The sequence below is a fragment of the Phytophthora ramorum genome (assembly GCF_020800215.1).
Source record: "Phytophthora ramorum isolate Pr-102 chromosome Unknown Phyram_PR-102_s0002, whole genome shotgun sequence".
Classification (NCBI taxonomy): domain Eukaryota; phylum Oomycota; class Peronosporomycetes; order Peronosporales; family Peronosporaceae; genus Phytophthora; species Phytophthora ramorum.
This window is the reverse complement of record NW_027150648.1, coordinates 4,136,541-4,156,145: the sequence shown is the minus strand read 5'-3', so window position 1 is coordinate 4,156,145 and position 19,605 is coordinate 4,136,541. Positions and strand designations below refer to the sequence as shown.

General features: G+C 58.1%; 7 protein-coding genes across 8 annotated transcripts; 6 read left to right on the top strand and 1 right to left on the bottom strand.

Annotated features, from left to right (window-relative positions):
- Nucleotides 1-450: 450 nt before the first annotated feature.
- On the top strand, nt 451-1,440 carry KRP23_2769 (S-antigen protein; the record flags this gene model as incomplete). The annotated part of the gene is made up of 1 exon (XM_067887545.1): nt 451-1,440. The coding sequence occupies one exon, from the start codon at nt 451-453 to the stop codon at nt 1,438-1,440; it is 990 nt and encodes a 329-aa protein (XP_067750123.1).
- A 295-nt stretch (nt 1,441-1,735) lies between these two features.
- On the top strand, nt 1,736-3,644 carry KRP23_2768 (Proteinaceous RNase P 1, chloroplastic/mitochondrial; the record flags this gene model as incomplete). Of its 2 annotated transcripts, none has more annotated exons than XM_067887543.1 (6): nt 1,736-1,802; nt 1,873-1,916; nt 1,986-2,596; nt 2,681-2,819; nt 2,943-3,079; nt 3,185-3,644. In XM_067887543.1, 6 exons carry the CDS (start codon nt 1,736-1,738, stop codon nt 3,642-3,644), a joined length of 1,458 nt encoding a protein of 485 aa, XP_067750121.1. The 2 variants fall into 2 exon arrangements, with proteins under 2 accessions (XP_067750121.1, XP_067750122.1); XM_067887544.1 differs by having other exon boundaries at nt 1,870-1,916.
- A 1,652-nt stretch (nt 3,645-5,296) lies between these two features.
- On the top strand, nt 5,297-6,704 carry KRP23_2767 (uncharacterized protein; the record flags this gene model as incomplete). The annotated part of the gene is made up of 5 exons (XM_067887542.1): nt 5,297-5,326; nt 5,414-5,454; nt 5,529-5,669; nt 5,738-6,408; nt 6,487-6,704. 5 exons carry the CDS (start codon nt 5,297-5,299, stop codon nt 6,702-6,704), a joined length of 1,101 nt encoding a protein of 366 aa, XP_067750120.1.
- Nucleotides 6,705-7,102: 398 nt separating this feature from the next.
- Nucleotides 7,103-10,971, top strand: KRP23_2766 (Polycystin-2; the record flags this gene model as incomplete). The annotated part of the gene is made up of 10 exons (XM_067887541.1): nt 7,103-7,172; nt 7,256-7,549; nt 7,615-7,746; nt 7,810-7,938; nt 7,997-8,125; nt 8,215-9,877; nt 9,949-10,063; nt 10,129-10,278; nt 10,367-10,557; nt 10,620-10,971. 10 exons carry the CDS (start codon nt 7,103-7,105, stop codon nt 10,969-10,971), a joined length of 3,225 nt encoding a protein of 1,074 aa, XP_067750119.1.
- Nucleotides 10,972-11,096: 125 nt separating this feature from the next.
- KRP23_2765 (Valine--tRNA ligase) lies at nt 11,097-14,279 on the bottom strand (the record flags this gene model as incomplete). Its single annotated transcript, XM_067887540.1, has 1 exon — nt 11,097-14,279. One exon carries the CDS (start codon nt 14,277-14,279, stop codon nt 11,097-11,099), a length of 3,183 nt encoding a protein of 1,060 aa, XP_067750118.1.
- A 965-nt stretch (nt 14,280-15,244) lies between these two features.
- Nucleotides 15,245-15,607, top strand: KRP23_2764 (uncharacterized protein; the record flags this gene model as incomplete). Its single annotated transcript, XM_067887539.1, has 1 exon — nt 15,245-15,607. One exon carries the CDS (start codon nt 15,245-15,247, stop codon nt 15,605-15,607), a length of 363 nt encoding a protein of 120 aa, XP_067750117.1.
- A 1,440-nt stretch (nt 15,608-17,047) lies between these two features.
- On the top strand, nt 17,048-19,571 carry KRP23_2763 (Lysosomal beta glucosidase; the record flags this gene model as incomplete). The annotated part of the gene is made up of 2 exons (XM_067887536.1): nt 17,048-18,602; nt 19,567-19,571. The coding sequence occupies 2 exons, from the start codon at nt 17,048-17,050 to the stop codon at nt 19,569-19,571; spliced, it is 1,560 nt and encodes a 519-aa protein (XP_067750116.1).
- Between the last annotated feature and the right edge of the window lie 34 nt (nt 19,572-19,605).

Sequence of the window (19,605 nt, the reverse complement as noted above, 5' to 3'; positions counted from 1 at the left end):
GGAAGGGCGTTGCAGCTCTACAAACATGACGGATGAGGTCATATCGTATAATAGCCCCTGCTGTTCTCCACCCACAGTGCCTGCCACATGACAGCCGAAGCCGCTCTGCCCACTCCAGACTCAGTGTGCTCGCCGTGCTCGGCAGCGCCTCGATGCGACAACTCGGAACTCGCATTTCGGAATCGGCGATCGACGCTCGGCGCGCCGCGAAAACACCCGCTGTCGCCAAAGTAGAGGCGCACGTCGTCGCTCGCCTCGTCCGTGGCGCCCAGATGGCTTCCCGATGCAGATAGGCTTGTGGCCGCCTCTGCTTTCGCGCATCTGACTCCCTGGTCCCCTAGCCAACTGCTTGGCAAAGCCCGCCGAGACTATCGCGAGCTCATTGCCAACTTGTCCCGCTCGAGGAGAAGACAGTCGAAGGACCCACACGCACCTCTTCCGATTCACGTCATGCGCTGCTGGACCTTTGGAGCTGCGCTGGCCGTGCTGGCCTTCGGCGCCGCGGACGCGCTCGACACCTGCAGCAGCAACGCGCTGGTGGACGCCTACGCCGGGCTCAACGTCAACACGGAGCTTGTCTCGTGCATCCGGGACAATAACTTCGCCGCGGCGCTCGACGGCTCCGTGGACCTCACGACTGTGAACGCCGCTTCGGCGCCTGAGCAGGTCACCACCATCTGCGCCGCGGACTCGTGCAAGACCATCCTGTCGGCGCTCGTGAACAGCGCTAATTTCAACCTCACCAACTGCATCGTCGGGAACGACATCGTGCTGATGACCGAGATCTCCAACCTCCAGGCAACTTGTACGGCCCTCGCCGCGACCACCGCTCCTACCGAGGCTCCTGCCGCCACCACTGCCGCTCCTACCGAGGCTCCTGCTGCTACCACGGCCGCTCCGACGGAGGCTCCTGCTGCTACCACGGCCGCTCCGACGGAGGCTCCTGCTGCTACCACGGCCGCTCCTACCGAGGCTCCTGCTGCTACCACGGCCGCTCCGACGGAGGCTCCTGCTGCTACCACGGCCGCTCCTACCGAGGCTCCTGCTGCTACCACGGCCGCTCCGACGGAGGCTCCTGCTGCTACCACGGCCGCTCCGACGGAGGCTCCTGCTGCTACCACGGCCGCTCCGACGGAGGCTCCTGCAGCCACCACGGCCGCTCCTACCGAGGCTCCTGCTGCTACGACGGCCGCTCCGACGGAGGCTCCTGCTGCTACCACGGCCGCTCCGACGGAGGCTCCTGCAGCCACCACTGCCGCTCCTACCGAGGCTCCTGCTGCTACGACGGCCGCTCCGACGGAGGCTCCTGCCGCTACGACGGCTGCCCCAACCACGGACGACTCTACCCAGCAGCAACAGCAGGAGACGACGTTCTCCGTGCTGGACTCGGACAGCGGATCCGTTGCCGGCGTCTCGCCTGGCAAGCACTGCCAGCAGTAAACCAAGGATTAAAGAGGCCAGGCAGACAGATGAAGTGGCTGCGCTAAGGCGTTTTGCAGCTAATATCTACGTGTTCGACGCGTTTACAGCCGCACCACTACTAGACTTGTAATGCATTGGGTGCCGCCTCTAACAAACTCACTTCCTTCTCGAACCATTTTTATGATCTCAAGAAGTCAGACCATGTTGTGCTGGCTCCTTCGTAACCTTTCTCGTCCGTCCATTGGTCCATACAATGCAATTATTCGATTAGATACTATCGTCACTTTCTCATTATTTTTGCATCGCGAAAGGAATGGCCACCCTCGCTGGAACCAAGCGCCCCGCGGAGGCCGCGCCGGCGACCGAGGGCGCCGAACCCGGTGCGACTCCATTCCCACATCTCTCTATGCACCTCCCTCACCACCTAACGCATTTGAATTATCCCAGCAGCGCGCAAATTGACGAAAGCGCAGCGCCGACGAGAGCGCAAACAGGTTTTGACACATTCATTTTCATCCAGGCAAGGCCTCGTTGCTTAATTTCGCGTTGTTTTGGCTTTGCAGACGCCCGCGGAGAAGACCGAGAACCAATTTCGCATCCAAGTGCAAATCTGTGCCCAGCAGGACGATGCGGCCCGAGCGCTCGAGGTCTACGAGCAGATGAAGCGCGAGGCGGTGAATGTGGCCCCATACCTCTACAATATGATCATCAACGTCTGCAGTAAGGCCGACGACCCGGCGGCGTTTAAAGCTGGAGCGTACGCCGTCTACCAGGACATGAAACAGGCGGCTATTAGTGCAAACCAGAAAATCGGGGTGAGCGAACCGATCTACAGCGCCATGCTGAAACTTTGCAGCAAGGCGCAGGACTTTGGCGCGTGCGAGACGCTCATTGCCGAAATGGAGGCGGCTAACGTGAACCCCAAGCTGCGCACATTCGGCTCGCTGCTGCAGGCCCACAGCGACGCAGGCCACTTGGAAAAGTGCGTTTGGGTGCACGAAAAATTTCTCTCGCACGAGCTGGAGCCGACGGAAGACGACTATGTGGCGCTGCTGCGCGTGTGCGTGAAAACCGGCCACGCCGAGCGCTTTTACGCATTTCTGGATATGTTCATTGAGGACGTTTGGCAGCCGAGTCTGTCGACGTGGGACGTGCTCAAGGACTGGTTCAACAGGTGCGGTGGATTTAGCTGCTTGGTGGCCAGTGTGGTAGCAAAGCGGTTGATTGAACAGTTCGTCTGATGTGGTCATGAGTGCAGCGAGGCGGCGCAGGTGGATGGCCGCAAGTGGAAGATCACTGAGGGAACCGTGAGCGAGGAGGGCGTGTGCTCCGTGACGGGCGACCAACTGCAGTCGCTGGAGCTGGAGGCAGAGCTGGAGGCAGAATTGCTGGCGAAGGTGCGTGCAGCAGTGGCCAATGCCGGGGAGCGGAGCCATGTGATCCGTTTACGGCCCGCAGCCGAGCTTCGGTCACCGAACGTAGTTGAAATCTGACCCTGGATCATTTCGACTGCTCTGCAGGTCGAGAAGCTGGTGCGCACGGACGAGAAGCGCACGGCGCAATGGGACGCGTTCAAGCAGTGGCTGGGCGAGTTCGGGCCGTTCGACGTGATCATCGACGCCGCCAACGTGGGCTACTGCAACCAGAACTTCGACGGGTGCGTTTGCTTTTGTGTGTTTGTAAACGGCCTTTTCTTGGTGCTTGGTCTTCCCAAACTAACGCGATGGGGGCACTTTTGCTCCGAATATTTTGCCTCCTGCAGCGGTGGCTTCAACTACGCGCAGATCGAGCTCATGGTGCAGCACTACGAGGCGCGGGGCAACAAGCCGCTGCTCGTGCTGCACGAGCGCCGCACGTGGGATGAGCAGGTGCCGGCCGAGCACCGCGCGCAGGTTGCGCAGTGGCGCGCGAGCCACAAGATGTTCAACTGCCAGCCCGGCAACAACGACGACTGGTACTGGCTCTACGCGGCCGTCAAGCTCGGCGGCCGCACGCTCATGATCTCCAACGACGAGATGCGCGACCACCACTTCCAGATGATCCACAACCGCGCGTTCGGCCGCTGGAAGGAGCGCCACCAAGTGCATTACCAGGTGCACGGCGACCGCGTGACGGTGGACGAACCGCTGCCGTACTCGGCCCGCCCGCAGCGCGTCGGTGACGTCTGGCACTTCCCCGCGGCAGCAGACCCTCGCTGGCTGGCAGTTGAACTGGCGCCCTAAAAAATGCCATTTTCTGAGAATAGAGACCCTTTTTAGGCCTGCGGTAAAAAATGATCATAAAATGGAATATATGGACAAAACCGCGGAGAGTGGGACGTGGACAATGACCCGTCGGCGCTTGAATGAGGCGCTCGGCGGTTTTGGATGAGGTACGTGGGAGATATGCGCTTTTCGATGGGGTCGCAGTTTGTAACGTCGCATTCGGTGCGTTGGTAGCGCTGCGACTCGCGCTGACAACGACCACGGCGACGATTTGGGACTTGCGTGGCTTTTCGTTGTCTATGTGAAAGCACCGTTTGTATTTTGCAGCATGGTCAAGAGTTTGTCCTTCTTTTGCTATCCAACCGTTGGGAATTGTTCACGCTTATATAGATTCGCGGTTCTGCCAGTACTGTGTCATTTCGACGAGGTGCTTGCCGCAGCATTGCTTTGCGAGGGAAAGCATTACTGGTGCTTGTGTGGAGTTGCAACTTCGACAGCAACCTTGCCAAATTTAGCATTGGACTTGTTCGTCAGGATTCCTGATTCGAGTTAAATTCGGCGAGATGCTGATTCACGAATAACTTTCATGCGAGTACATGGAGATCGCCATGTTTAGACCCGACCAGTTATCGTGTCTTACAAATCTCCTGGTTACTTACCTTGTTCGACTGGATTGCGTTTACTCTGCATCCTAACAGCGCTGCTCACCGCTAATACGGCATGCGACTCGAGCCTACACACTGAAAAAGGTTTTGGCCTAGCACTAGGGTTTATTTGTGCTGCAACACTTCGTTAATTGCCCGGCTGGCTGCTTGTTTCCAAGGGTGATGGCGGGTGTTACGCGGTGTAGATCTCGTGTTGCCCTCCCCTGCTCGCTCTGCTGCAACAGTGCATGTAACACGCGCAGGTCGATTTGCGATCTGCCTACCGGGATCCATCCGAATCTGTTGCACTGCCACCCCAGCGAGCATTTGAGAGGGCGAAACCGTGGGTTGAACTGTAGGCACGAGAATAGAATTGCAGTGCGTTTGTGTCGCTCGTTAAGAATGGCAATAAGCCTCTGTCCTCCCAAGCATACGTTTTGTCATCCTGCGCACGACACGAACGCTAATAAGCCTTTGTCCTCCCCTGCATAAGCCAGTTCCGATCAAGTCGGCTGCCCGTAACTGAATGTAGCCATCTCTATTTTGAGTATTTCAGGCGTTTCGTTCCTTTTCATGCGCCGTCAATAGCAAGCTTGATTTGAGACTGCCTCTTTCGGAGAGGGAAGCCAGGATTTTTGCCCTCGATTTGGGAAAGACCCCTACCGTAGCTGCGAGGATTATACATACGATAGCCTGTAATATTAGATTCGTTGAATTCATGGTTTGAACCGAAAATGCACTGTAGAATCCGATATTCACTGGAGAACTGCACTTTTCGTACTGTTTTGATTGAAGCCGTTCCCAGTACGGAGCGCCAGTGTGAGTAAGGGCGTGGCTCACACCGCGAAAGGGGGAGCTTTTTTTCGCTTCTCTTCCTGCGGCATTTCCAGACCGACTGCCCGAATCCGGAGGCGAGCGCGTCGAGCTCTATCCCTCGCTCCCCCGACGCCGCAGTGCTCGGCTCGCAGGCGCGTCGAGAGGCCACCGCAGACACCACCACACAGCAGCCGCGTACTCCCACCCACCATGGGCAACTCGTGCACGCGCAACAGCGAGGTAGACCGCCGCAAAGCGCGACACCATTTTTGCGCAAAATGCTCATGCTAACTTGTTCCACCGCTTTGCGCTGTTTGTATCAACCAGTCACAGGTCGTTCTAACCGAACATGGCGCGATCCTGCAAAGGTTAGTGGCGTCCCTGTCGCTCTGCCCGCATTCGTTTGTACAAGTCCGCTCACCTGTGTTTCTTGATGTTCCAGCCGACGTACGGAGCGCGAACGAGAGCGCGAGCGCGAACGAGGACGCTGGTCTGCGCCCAACGTGGAGAGCGTGGACCTGGACACGCTCCTGGAAGCGCCTTCTCCTCCGTCCAACAAGGCGGCGCGTCGTCGTCGCAAGAAGTGCGTCGTGGCCATCTCTACTATACCGCTTTATTCCGCATTTCTAACGCTGTTTCTAAAATGTGCAGACGCCAATCGCTCTCGGAGCGATTCCACGCGCCTCGACGCCACGGCCGCAAATCGACGCGTCCGCCTCGCGCGCCGTCCTACGATGAGCCAAACCCACTCAACAGGTCGCGCGTGCACCGCAGCCGCACGGACGCCGGGCCGCGGATCATGGAGGACCCTACTCCCATCTACCACTCCTACGAGGACCCTGGATACTTAGCGGGGGACCCATTCGAACTGCAGCCTTTTGACGCCGACTGCATCCTGGGCAGCCCCATCAACTCACCGTCGGTCATCCACGCGCGCTGGGGGGAACCCGTGGACGACCCGGACGAGGAAAACCTGTGTACGGACTTCGAGCCGAACCCGTTCAAGCTGGGCTTCTGTATCAACTGCATGAAGCAGCACGACGTCAAGGACGACGGAGAGGTCGTGGCCATGAAGGAGTACAAGCGGATCGCCAGACCCACCATCTCCAAGACGGCGGCCAACGCGCTGGACAACCCCAGCGCCATCCCGATCCCGAGGAGCTCCATCACCATGATGCCCGAGGGAGGCCGCGAGAGCGACATCGACCTGGCTCAGCTGCTGGCTCAGAGGAGAGATGTGCTCTCGAGGTTGAACCAGCTGGACCAGAAGAAGGCCAAGTTGAAGAGGCAGCAGAGCGCGGGGTCGACGACCCGCAGAACTGGTGAGTGCAGGGACATGATGTTGACGGGGGGCCGACTGGGGGAGTGAACTGATTTTTACTTGTGCCTCTTGACTGCAGACCGACACACGACCATCAATTTTGGAGACAATGCACGCAACAACTTGCGTCGCATGAGCTCTCGACCGCCCGGATCGGGTCCTATCATCACACGCGGCTCGTCCGTGACCATGGCCCCTCAGCCGGCATCAGCATACGGCTTCGGTGCGTCCAAGAGTGTGAGCATGGGCTCGCGTCTGTACGACGATGAGGAGCCTGCGCAGAACGTTTGGCTATAGACTGCGTGAAACAGAGCGAGAGACGGCTTTGAAAAAGTAACTACCCACCCACCCACCGCCCGGGGCGCCGCGGACGAAAGCTGGAGCCCCCTGTACCAGTAGTTTCGGTGTTGCATGACGATGCGTGCGATTGACGAGAGCAGTCAACACGGAATCAATTCCCGGGACAAGTTCTTTGGGACAAAGCGAGCGAGCGAAGCCTCCGAGAGGAAGGAGAGAAACAGTTTTCCAGCACATGCGGCCTGATTGAGGGCAACGCAAAGCAAGACGCGATTAATTATGTAATATGAGCAACCGTAGTATTATCCCATCGCCGATGGACGCCCCGGCCAGTGCTTCATCAGTCGGCGTCAAAGCGGGTAGGTGGGTGACCCTTGGTTTGGTGACAGATCGCGGCCATGGCGAGGGCTTACCACCCGCTCAACGACGACGACGGCCAGGAGGACAAGTCTGTCGCGCTCACGGAAGGTTCGTCTGCTGCCTTGGCTGTGGCGTTGTGCTGTGCTGGTCGTTGGCTCAGTTGCTGGTGCTGGTTGTTGATCGTGCTGTAGCGGAGAAGGAGCTTCTGACGCTGCTCACGTCGCGCGGTGTGCCAAGCGTCTGCGAGTCCATCAGCCGGGAGATTAACTACGCGTGGGCCGTGCTGTCGGGCTTCAAGACGCTCGCCAATGTGGGCAACTTCTACTTTGCGTGCGGGAGTCAAGCCTTCGGGTACAACCCGGGCTACGATTTTTTCGGCGCCAACGGGATGCAGCTAGCGGTCTTTGCGCTGCGCAAGTTCGTGCACAACGAACAGGTTGTAGTCCCAGTTCTCGACTGCCTCGACATCTACTCCAAGCTGCACGGTGGGGTTTGAGAGCTACTGGATGCACTGGAGATGCCACTCACGGGTTCTACTGGTACTGCATAGTTGACGGAGCGCTCGAGTTCCTGGCAGCCGCCGACGCAAAGGAGATTTTGATGAAGTGCGTGCGCTTTCACGACAACAAACACGACGTCATAGCGTCGGCCTGTCGAGCGCTTGGCAGTCTCGTTATGAACGGTAAGCTTGCGGAATGGCTGATGGAGCAGAGTCGTCTTGAACTGACCGCACACAAATGTCTAGACCTCGTGAAAGAGTCGATATCGTCCCCAGACCTCGTGCTGGAGCTGCTGGGGCTGCTGAAGCGATACGACCACAGTCCCCCAATTTGCAGAGCTGTGCTGATCCCGCTTGGGTTTCTCGTTACGAATGGTACGTCCTGGTATCTTAGCAACCAGCCTTCAGCTTTCTGACCTTCACTGCCTCGTAGCTCCGATCACAGCGACTTTCATCGATGGCAACGGTATCGCGCTCACCATGGCGGCAATGAAGCGCTATGTCAAAGACACGGAACTGGTCTGGCACGCCGTCGGAACCTTGAACGGCCTCCACGCTAAAAGTCCGTTTGGCACCAACCAAGTGCTTGCCTCTGCACCCAGCTTTCGCCTGACGTTTCATGTGTTTGTGCTGTGATTGTCTGCACTACAGCCCTCGACATTCGACTCGTCTACAGCATCTTCAGCTTCACGGGAGTTCCTCGGCTGGTCGAGGCTGTGGCATCGCATCTCGATACTGAGGAGGTGACTGTCGAGGGGTTCCAGCTGCTCTCACGGCTTGCTGCACTTCCGGAGGCGTATCGTACCGTCAACGAATGCAAGGTGCTGGATCTCGCTTATGTGGCACTCTTTGCCTACTCGGGTACAGCTCACCGGCATACACGCCTGGCCATCAAGAGCACACTGCACAGCTTTCAGAAGTGCGCTCTTTTTGACCCGGGCGAGTTGGCTCGTCGTGAGCGTGCGAGTCGCACCGACATTGCGCTCTACGTGCTCCTTCTGCTCTGCTTCATGCTCAACTCGGCTTTCTCCCTCTACGGCCAGCACTCGAGTGATCTCGTTTTTGCGGTGCGGCGTGCGGTCGTGGATACCCCCTGGCGTGCAAGCTCGCCAACAGAAATTCCGATGACGACTCTGCGTGACGTGCACTCGGTTTCAGATGTCTGGAGCTTCCTCCAGGGTCCCGTCCAGACCTCGCTCTTCCAGGACACGTGGTACAATGGTGACAACTTCACGAATGACGTTGATTCGCAGCTAGGAGTGGTGGACCGAACCAATTTGCTTCTGGGCGGGGTTGAGCTGCGGCTTGTCCGTGTTGGTCCTACTACGTCGTGTAGCTTCGGCCTCCCAGAGCACCAACAAGACGACCTGAAGTGGTGTTACCCGCAGTATTCCGTAAGCGCCGAGCGTAAAATACCAGTCTCTCACTTACCGTACTTCGAAGACACTTGGAGCGCAGCTCCTACGAAAAGTGCCTATGAGGTGTATCAAGGCAGTCTCGCGGCATACCCGGGCAGCGGCTATCGACGCTTCCTGCCGCGTTTGAGTCTCAATGCCACCGCGGATACAAACTCGTGTGACTCCCGCTGTGAGCTTGCGAAGCTACGACGTGGTCGGTGGCTGGACGAGGGTAGTCGCGCGCTGTTTGTTCGCTTCAATCTCTACAATGCTGCCTTTGACTTGCATTGCGCGGTACAGTTCCTGTTCGAGTTTGGCGTGGCGACTGCGGGCTCTGCTGAAGGAGGAGGTGGCGAGGTGATTGCTTCTGCTGAAGTCACGCCGCTGCATCTGAGCCAGTACCCTGGGCTGTTTGTGATCTCGCCACGCTTTCTCACTGAGTTGGGGATCCTGGCGGGCGTCATGTGGTTTGCGCACAAACAGCTCGATAAGCTGCTGCAGTATCGGCTCTTCTTCTTCTTGATCCCCAACCACGTCGCGGACTTCTCGATCGTCGTGCTGTGGGCGGCGGTGCTCGTTTTCCGCCTACGATCCGTGGCCCAGGCCGCATTCCCACTGTTGCTGACGCTTGCTGAAACATCCGATAGCAGCTATGTGGATCTGGGAGCGAGCGTTTATTATCTGCGGACTGAGCGGCATCTTACAGCAGTTTGTGCGGTGCTTATGTGGTGGCGACTCGTACGACTCGCGAAGACTATCAAGCCTCTCGAGAGCACGGTGGATAAATTAGAACGTGCACAAACACTTTTGCAGAGCTATGCCATGCTGCTGCTGGTCTACGTGCTGGGCTTTGCGCACGCCGGCGTGCTCCTCTTTCCATCTGCACGCTCCAGCTTCCGGAGTTATTCAGCGGGCATGTAAGTATGGGCTTGTCGGCCTTGTTTCCTAGCAACGAGTCTGACTTGTGGTATGCTGGAATGGCATCTAGCGCCACAATGGCAAGGACGCTGGCAACGCGGAGGCATTCAATGGACATGGTCGGCCGTGTAGACAAGCAGCTCTTCCGCCTGCTCTTCCAGTTCTCCACGTCGTTTGTTGTTCTGGTACACGCTCCTGCTGTGCCTTTTGTCGAGTCACTTGTGCTGACCTTTGTGTGCTTCTCTTGCAGAATATTGTGGTTGCAATTCTTCGAGAGCGCTTTGACTCCTCTCGAGTGAGAGCGAAAGCAGCTGCAATCGACGGTCTGTCCATGCTCGAGCTTGCCAAGCGCCAACTTGAAGCCCACGGCATGCGTGTTGAGGAAACATCCTTGGCGAAGGTATGTACCGTTGTGTTTTACCTTGAATGCAGGCTGAGGTGTAAAGTACTGCAGTATTCGCTGACTCACGTCCGTTGTGCTCCTGCAGAAACTTCGAGGCGCGGCAACGAGGGGCATCAAGAAGATACAGCACGCAACAAGAGACATCCTGGCTGCATCGGACGAAGCTGACAAACTCACGGATCTGAAGAGAGCGTGGGGACTTGACCAAGCCCATTTGCAACTCGAGGCTGCTCGAGTTGAGGATGACAATGAGCTCTCGAGCGATGAAACTTCACGGTACGTGCAGTGCTGGAGCATTTATCGCTCAGGAATCTTACCGTCAGATCCGTGCTTGCCAGCTTGCTAGCGTCTGCTGAAGCGTATGAGCAGCAGCTCGATGGCCAGATCAGCATCTTCTCCTCAAGACTCAACGATATGCTTTCCAGGCTCGGCAGCTTCCAGTCCTTCCTAGGCGAAGAGCTTGGCCCTGAGGAGTTGGTTGACAATGGGAACGACATGGTGCAGATCAAGAAACTCAAGCAGGAAGAGTGGAGAGAGTTTGGCGGCGTGGGTCACACGGACGAAATGCGCGGTGCAGACCTTCCAGCGACTGGTTCTCCTGACGACAGCGCAGTCGAGCTGCAGACCTCTGCTACTTTACCCGGCGCGATTATTGACCCCAATGAGGAAGCAGAGGACGCGCATGCGTAGAGATGCCAATGCAAAGTATATTCCGCTATTCTGTATCAAGCTACCAGACTGGCAGCCCCGTCTTAGCCCTCCTTAGCTGCCCGCTTACTCATCGAGCAGCTATAACGCGTGGCACGCAACCTGGCTTACAAAAGGCGCTTGAACTCGGCGATGGCGCGGTGGATACCAGCCTCCTCCGTCTCCAGAGCGACCTTCTTGGCAGCATCGGCCTCACGCACGTTCTCAGGCACCTTGGTGGCGTAGTCCTCACGGCCCATCTTCTTCTCCAGACTAGCCAGCGACGGTGCGATCTTGGTCAGCTTCTTCTCCAGCTTGGCAATCTCGTTGGCGAAGTCCACCAGACCGGCCAGCAGCACGAAGATCTGCACCTTGTCGTTGACGCTGTGCATGGCACAGCCCTGCGGCGCCTCCTCGTCCACGATGCACTTGGAGTCGCCAGCCTTGGCCAGCGTGCTGAAGTCGTCCAGCTGCGCCTCCATCACAGCCTTCACGTCGTTGTCAATGCACTTGATGAAGAACTTGGGGCGCACGTTGTTCGCAAGGCCGTACTCGGCACGCACGGAGCGAGCAGCGTGGATCACCTCCTTCACCAGCTCCATGTTGGACTCCACCTCCGGGTTCGTCCAGCTCTCCATGGGGAGCGGGTACGGCGCAATCGTAATACTGGCGGTCGACCGCTTGCCCGGCAGACGCTGCCACAGCTCCTCCGTCACGAACGGCATGCTCGGGTGCAGCAGGCGCAGACCGAACTCCAGGCACACGTACAGCGTCTGCTGCGCCGTGAGCTTGGCCTCGGCATCGTCGCCGCTGATCACGGGCTTCAACAGCTCGAGGTACACATCGCACAGGTCGTACAGCCAGAAGTTGTACAGCGCGTTGGTCATCTCGCCGAACTCGTACGCAGCGAACGAGTCATTACACACCTTAATGGCGCAGTTCAGACGGCTCAGAATGTAGCGGTCGCGAGAGCCCACCACCGCGTTGGCCAGCACCGTGTCGGCAACGTTCTCAGCGGCCGAGAAGCCCCCCTCAAGGTTGGACATGGCGAAGCGCACAGCATTCCACAGCTTGTTACAAAAGTTGCGGTAGCCCACGAGACGGCCGATGTCCAGGTTGATGTCGCGGCCCTGCTGCGTGTACGCCAGCAGACCGAAGCGAAGTGCATCGGCACCGCACTCCGGGATCCCCTGGGGGAAGTCCAGCTTCTGGCCCTTCTTGGCCTTCTCCACCTCCTTCGCCGGCAGGTTGCCGTTCTCGAGCTTCTTGAAGAGGTCGTCCAGGGTACAGCCGGCGATGATCTCCAGCGGGTCCACCACATTACCCAGACTCTTGGACATCTTGCGACCGTACTTGTCGCGCACCATCGAGTGCAGGTAGATCGTCTTGAAGGGCAGCTTGCCCGTCAGCTTCTGGCCCATGAACACCATACGCGCCACCCAGAAGAACAGGATGTCGTAGCCCGTCTCAAGCAGGTCCGTCGGGTAGAAGTTCTCGAAGTCACCAGTGTCGTTGGGCCAGCCGAACACAGCAAACGGGAACAGGCCAGCGCTCACCCACGTGTCCAGCACGTCCTCGTCCTGCTCCAGCTCGATCTGGTCCTCAGCGACGCCAAGCTTGGCAGCAGCCTTCTTCAGCGCGTCCTCGTCCGAGGTGCCGGCGAACCAGCGGTTGCCAGCGTCCTCCGCGTTCTTGTCGATGAACGCCTCGCCCTTGACGCGAGCAAAGTAGGCCGGAATGCGGTGGCCCCACCACAGCTGCCGCGAGATGCACCAGTCGCGGATGTTCTCCAGCCAGCGGAACCACGTCTTCTCGTGCGTCTCGGGCAGGATCTTCAGGTCCTTGTTGGTGACGGCAGCCATGGCGTCCTTGGCCATCTGGTCGCAGTTGACGAACCACTGCGGCTTCACGAGCGGCTCGATCACGTCGCCCGACCGGGAGCAAATGCCCAGCCGCATCTTGTTGTCCTCCTTGCCGTGGTACAGTCCCTTGGCCTCCAGCGCCTTCTCGACGGCGATACGCGCGTCGTACCGCATCATGCCGGCGAACTCGCTGCCGTTCTCGTTAATGGCGCCGTCGTCCGTGAGCACGTTGATGAACTCGAGGTCGTGGCGCTTGCCGCACTCGTAGTCATTGGGGTCGTGCGCGGGCGTGATCTTCACGGCGCCCGTACCGAAGCTCATGTCGACCAGCACGGGGTCCAGCACGATGGGGATGCGGCGGCCGTTGAACGGGTGGATCACGAACTTGCCGTGCAGGTGCGTGTAGCGCGGGTCCTCGGGGTGCACCGCCACTCCGGAGTCACCCAGCATGGTCTCCAGACGCGTGGTGGCGACAATGATCTGCTCGTCAGAGCCCTCGACGGGGTAGCCAAAGGACGTGAGCACGCCGAATTCGTACTTGCGCTCCGGGTTGTGTCCGGGCACGGCGAGCTTGGTGCGCTTGTCAATGTCAATGTAGTCCACCTCGATCTCGGACAGCGCCGTCTTGAGCTTGCAGCTCCAGTTGATCATCCGCGTGGCGCGGTACACGAGTCCCTCCTCCCAGAGCTGGCAGAAGGCGTGGCGCACGGCACGGCTGCAGTTGTCGTCCATGGAGAAGTACTTGCGGTCCCAGTCGACGCTGCAGCCGACGCTGCGGAACTGGTGGTGGATGCGGCTCTCGTACTGGTTCTTCCAGTCCCACACGCGCTCCAGGAAGGCCTCGCGCCCCAGGTCGTGGCGGCTCTTGCCCTCCTCCTTGAGCAGCCGCTTCTCCACCACCGACTGCGTGGCGATACCCGCGTGGTCCGTGCCAGGCACCCAGAGCGTGGCGTGGCCCAGCATGCGGTGCCAGCGAGTGAGCGCATCCTGGATGGCTACAGTGAGCGCGTGTCCCAAATGGAGCGAGCCCGTGACGTTGGGCGGCGGGATGACCATGACGAAGCGCTCGTCAGGCTTGGCGCTCTGGATCTGGGCGTCGCTGCACGAGAAGAAGCCCGAGGCCTCCCACCAGTCCTGCCACGCAGCCTCGACGGCCACGGGGTTGTAGGCGGCCAGCATGGGCTCATCCATGGTCTTTTTGTCACCCTTGGGCGTGCGGTTCACGAATTGCGGCGCTTGGGGCTTGGCGCCGCTGTCGGACGCCTCTTTCTTCTTCTTCTTGTCGCTCTTGGGCGCCCAGCGGTTCGGATCTTTCTCCTTCTTGGGCTTGGCGCCGCCGCTCTTCTCGGCGCGCAGGGCCTTCTTCATGGCGTTCTTGCTCAGCTTGGCGGGGGCGGGGGGCGCTGCCGCGGCATCGAGCGCAGGTGTCGAAGGGGCGGAGTCCGCCATGGCTGGAAGGCAGGCGGATGCAGAAATGGCTGGCGGGATCGCTCGAACGGAACTCTGTCAAACATGATAGAATGCGTTTATGTTTTGGTATTGGATAAATTTGAGTAAATAAGATTATTGTATTCACTTACAAAAAGACAGTTAGGATGTGATGACAAGCTGATAATTGCGAGTTATTATGAGTGGTGGGAAATATGGCATTGCAGGTTTCGTAGTACCGTAGAGCTTGTGATTTTGAAATGAATGTTCTTGTGGTCGCAAGATAAACGCAGCCAGCGTCTCGTACCCAAAGCGCAATGGCAGCACGCTGCTCGGCCTTGCAGCATCCTGATTCTAATGGCCTCGGCACTATCGCCTCCTTAAAACAATGCTGTGCTGAGAGTTCCGTCATATACTGTCTAGCGAATAATAGCAAGTGTCGTCTGCATCGTCCGAGGACTTAGCAATTACTTTTAAGCTACTGTAATCATTGGAACCTCCACCAAAAACAACCCCCACATTAACGCAGCTGCTGGCAGTAGCCTACTGCACACGTCCGCTGTCCCCACTGCTTGCTTATAGCAAGCTCACTTTCCCGAATGGAAAGCAAAAGCACACAGTTTCCTTTCCGCCGACAGTTATTGATGGCCAACCAAAAGTAGAAGAGGCGCCATTTATTTTCACTATCTAGTCAGCATGACATCCGTCCTTCCCATCCTAGCCTCAAACTAAGTACGATCACATGGACACAAAGCTACTGTAGCTCTTCAACGCTGGCCGGAGCTGCACCACTTGCCTACCTTGAAAATGGAGCCCAGCGCCATGCTCAGCGCCATCACCTTGGCTCTACGAGGCTCCACGTAGCTCAATCATATTAGGATACTAGGCCTTGAAGGGGACACCCATCATTTGGACCTATCGCAGCACAGCTGGGGGTGCTGGTCGACTCCCAGTCCCACAATCCAAGCAGCAGCGACTGCGACAACATGGTGCTCCCTCTATTTATCGTCGGCGCGGGTGCGGCTACGGGGTACGGCATGTACCAGGTCGGCACAGCGCTGGCGCTTCCCCCGTCGGTCAGCGAAGCCCCACCCAAGAGCGCGAGCGGCCTCACTGCTGGTGGCCTCACCGCGGTGGCCGCGTACTCGGCACAAGGGCGAGTCTTGAATCGCTACTTGGCGCACCTGCTGACGTACGAGGTGCCCAAGAACGTGACGGCGTGGAGCTTCCGTGATTTCCTGCGCGTCGCTGGGCCCTTGGTGGCGCCCCGCGCCGTCATGTTCTCGACGTCGGTGGCGCTCATGGGCTTCGTCTCGACCAAATTAGACCTGCCGCGGGATCACAAGTAGCGGGGTTTAACGCAGGCAATAAAGTCGCAGGCGCCTGCTCTGTGAGGGGCACAATACGGAGTAATGGCTTTCCTCTTGTTTTCTTCAAGATGAAGTACATTCGATGCGGCGATACAGCTCTCTCGCTATGGTTGTGGGGTGGTCAACGAGGCTCGTACAGTGTATTGCCGGTGTCCAACCAGGCAGAAGAGGAGGACTGACCTTCAGCGAATTCAAGGTTGACTAGCGAAATACTGTTGATGTCGAAAGGAGGGCTACTCGGGTCTGTTCGACAGACTTGAGCTAACCGCTCCAGCAAGTTGTTTTGGCCGACACGGAGCTCACGACTTGCACAGTGATGTGGTCTCCGAAAGCATTGCATTTCCTGAAGTTGTCAGCATGAATGAGTGACCTTCGACCAAGCAGAGGTTCTGTGGCAGACTGCCAAAGCAGACGATGGTCGCAGTGGAGCAGGCGGAGGCACGCACGAAGTGCAAGAAGGCCGTCATGTCCGTGTGTTCATCGTGTGAGTGCCATGATGACCAGGAACGCCCGGCACAACGCTCAAGCCCACGCATCAAAGTTGGTTTGCCACTCGGCAATGCCAAGCAGTGTTCAGAAAGGCTGAAGTTTCCGTGTGGGCGGGAAACGAAAGGGAAAGCACAGGTACTTCAACTCAAGCCTGCCGACTAATCATTGAAGTTGGGGAATAATTCCAGTACGATAACTCAATTGTCGATCTCTCCGCGTAGGCGCTGCCTGTAGCTTCCCGGTGCTGGGTGCTTGGTCTCAGCAGGAAGAGTTCTACATGCCTGCATCTTCGCTCCGTCAAGCATCGCGAGTTCATGCGCGCAATTCGATTCATCTTCATCGCAACTTGCTCCCCACTGTGTGGTCGCTGGCTCAACGGCCGGGCGTCAATGCTCGGGCCTCAGCAGATGGCGAGGTGCACAGGTGCGCGTGGTTGAGGTCCGCGCCGTGCCCACTTTCTGCTTCGGCGGGATTATTTTGTGACTAACTTCAGTTATTTGAGTGCCGTAATCGCTCGTGCTCCAGGATTGCGCGCCGTTCGCTGCTCGACCTGGCTCAGGAGTGAAGTTACACGTAAATGCTTTTGGCGCAGCAGCGCTGAAACCCACCCGAAGCAGCGCTGCGAAGGACTGTAATAACGTTCTGGACCAACACTGCAAGTTGAGCTTTATAGCCAGGATCCGGGTGCGCTACTAGCAAAAAGGTCTCCAAAAGCTGATTGTATCATTTGTTTCTTCATTGACGCTTTGGTAGCCCCGATGGATCCTTTATTATCTCGCTCGCGAGTTGCAAGGGATGCTTGTCAGGCCCGCGTGGTCGAGGGAGATCGGTTGATGGTCGTCTTTAGCGGAGACCCTCGTCGAGAGCTGCTTCGAGGCTCACATTTGAATTCACCTCCGTCGAACAAGAGCAAGCAACCAACAGTCCAAGATGCTCAAGTCGTGGATGTCCGCTGTATGCTACACGGCCCTGAGCCTCGCTGTCTTCAACGGTGGCGCTGCCGCTGATGAATGGGACGCCAAGGTCGACGAGATCATGACCAACCTCACCAACGTCGGTCTTGTGGGCCAGATGACAGAGATCGCTGCCTACGGTCTGCTCAACTCGACGTACCAGCTCGACGAAGAGGCCGTCCGTGGCTTCGCCAAGTACCACGTTGGCTCGTACCTCAGCCCTCCCATGTCGGATCTCGGCGAGATCGACGGCAAGTGGGGCTGGACCACCGCCGAGATGCGTGCCTTCGTTGCCGGGATCCAGAAAATCGCTATGGAGGAGAACGGCGGCCATCCCATGGTCTACGGCACGGACTCCGCCCACGGGAACGCTCTGGTGACGGATACCGTGTACTTCGGTCAGCAGATCAACGCCGCCGCCACGTTCAACCCGGACCTGGTCTACGAGCAGGGCCGCATCACCGCTCGTGATACGCTGGCGTCGGGTATCCCATGGATCTTCGACCCAGTGCTCGACATCATGCACAACCCGCTGTGGCCGCGTGTGTACGAGACGTTCGGCGAGGACCCGCACCTTGCTTCGATTATGGGTGCTGCCATCACTCGCGGCATCCAGAGCTACCCGGAGGCTGCGGCGTGCATGAAGCACTGGATCGCCTACGCGTGGAACCCGACTGGACACGATAAGGACGGCGTGGAAATCTCGGACTTCGACCTGCTGAACACGTACTTCCCGTCGTTCAAGGCCGCTGTGGACGCAGGTCTGTTGACCGGTATGGAGAACTACATCTCGGTCAACGGGGTTCCTGTGATCGAGAACACGAAGCTGATGACGAAGCTTCTGCGTAATGATCTGCAGTTCGAGGGTCTGATGGTGACGGACTACGGCGAGATCAATGCACTGCAGAGCTTCCATCGTACAGCGCGTACCGAAAATGAAGCGACCAAATTTTCGCTTGACCGTACTTCGATCGATATGAGTATGGTTGCTTCGGACCTTTCCTTCACCAACGGCACGATGAAGTTGCTGGGGGAGGAGCCTGAAATCCTCGACCGCTTGAAAGAATCTGTGCGCCGTGTCATTAAGCTGAAGCTCAAACTCGGACTGTACGACAACCCGATGCCTGGTGAGGAATATCTCGACATGGTTGGCAACGACGAGGACGTCGCTGTTGCTTTGGATGGTGCTCGTGAGTCGATTGTTCTGCTGCAGAACAATGACAGCACGCTTCCCCTCGCGAAGGACGCGTCGGTATTCTTGACCGGTCCCAGCGCCCACAACATCGGCTACCAGTGTGGTGGTTGGAGTCTGCAGGTGCAGGGTGTGTCCGGCAACGACATGTTCTCGCACGGCGTGTCGGTGAAGCAGGGTTTCGAAGCCATCGCTGGCAGCGATGCTTTCACGTATTTCAACGGCCTGAACATCACCGGCAACTACACGGCTACTGACCTGGCCACCGCCAAGGAGTACGCTACCAAGGCCGAGTACACGGTGGCTGTCATTGGTGAGGAGGTGTACGAAGAGAAGACTGGTGACATCAACGACCTGACCCTGCCTCTTGGTCAGATTGAGTATGTGAAGGAACTTGCTTCCACGGGAACCAAGGTGATCCTCGTCCTGTTCGAGGGTCGTCCGCGTATCCTGAACGACCTCCCCGAGAACGTGTACGCCGTCCTGAACGGCATGCTGTCCTGCGAGCAAGGTGGCAAGGCTGTCGCTGAGATCATCTACGGCGACGTCAACCCCAGCGGACGCATGCCTATCACTTACCCCAAGGACACTGGCAACGTCATGATCCCGTACCGTCACCGCGTGAGCACCCAGTGCGCCTCGGGCGATTACTGCGAGCCGCAGTGGATCTTCGGTCACGGTCTCAGCTACACCGACTTCACGTACTCCGACATGAACATCAGCACCGCCAACGTCACGTCCAGCTCCGACTCCGTCAACGTGTCGGTGACCGTCACGAACTCCGGCAGCGTGGCCGGCAAGGAGACCGTGATGCTGTTCCTGACGCAGCCGTACCGCTCCATCTCGGTGCCCGAGGTGAAGCAGCTGAAGAAGTTCTCGAAGATCAGCCTGGAGGCGGGTGCGTCACAGACGGTGTCGTTCGAGCTGACAGCGGCAGACTGGAGCGTGTACTACCCTCAGATCGGCCAGGGTCTGAAGCTGGTGGCGGAGGACGCGGACTACGTGGTTGCCATCAAGCCGGAGACGGACTGCGACGTGTACAACGAGACTGCTGCTGCGAACCCGTTGTGCGCGACGTTCACGTTGTCGACGGGCGAGTACCCGTTCGGCTCGCTGGTGGCGGAGTAAGTCGTAGTGATGGACTCAATCTCCTGAGATGGAGACTGTATTGTTTTGACGTGGGGTTTTGCTTGAGTTCGGCGAGTCCTAGCGTGAGAAAATTGTAAAGATGCCTCTTTTGATCTGGTTCATGCCGTACATGTTTAATAGGAGCGTGCTGAGTCTTGAATTGGTTTTGCTAGCAGAATAGTGAAAAGGCACCATAACTTGGATACTTACCGGCG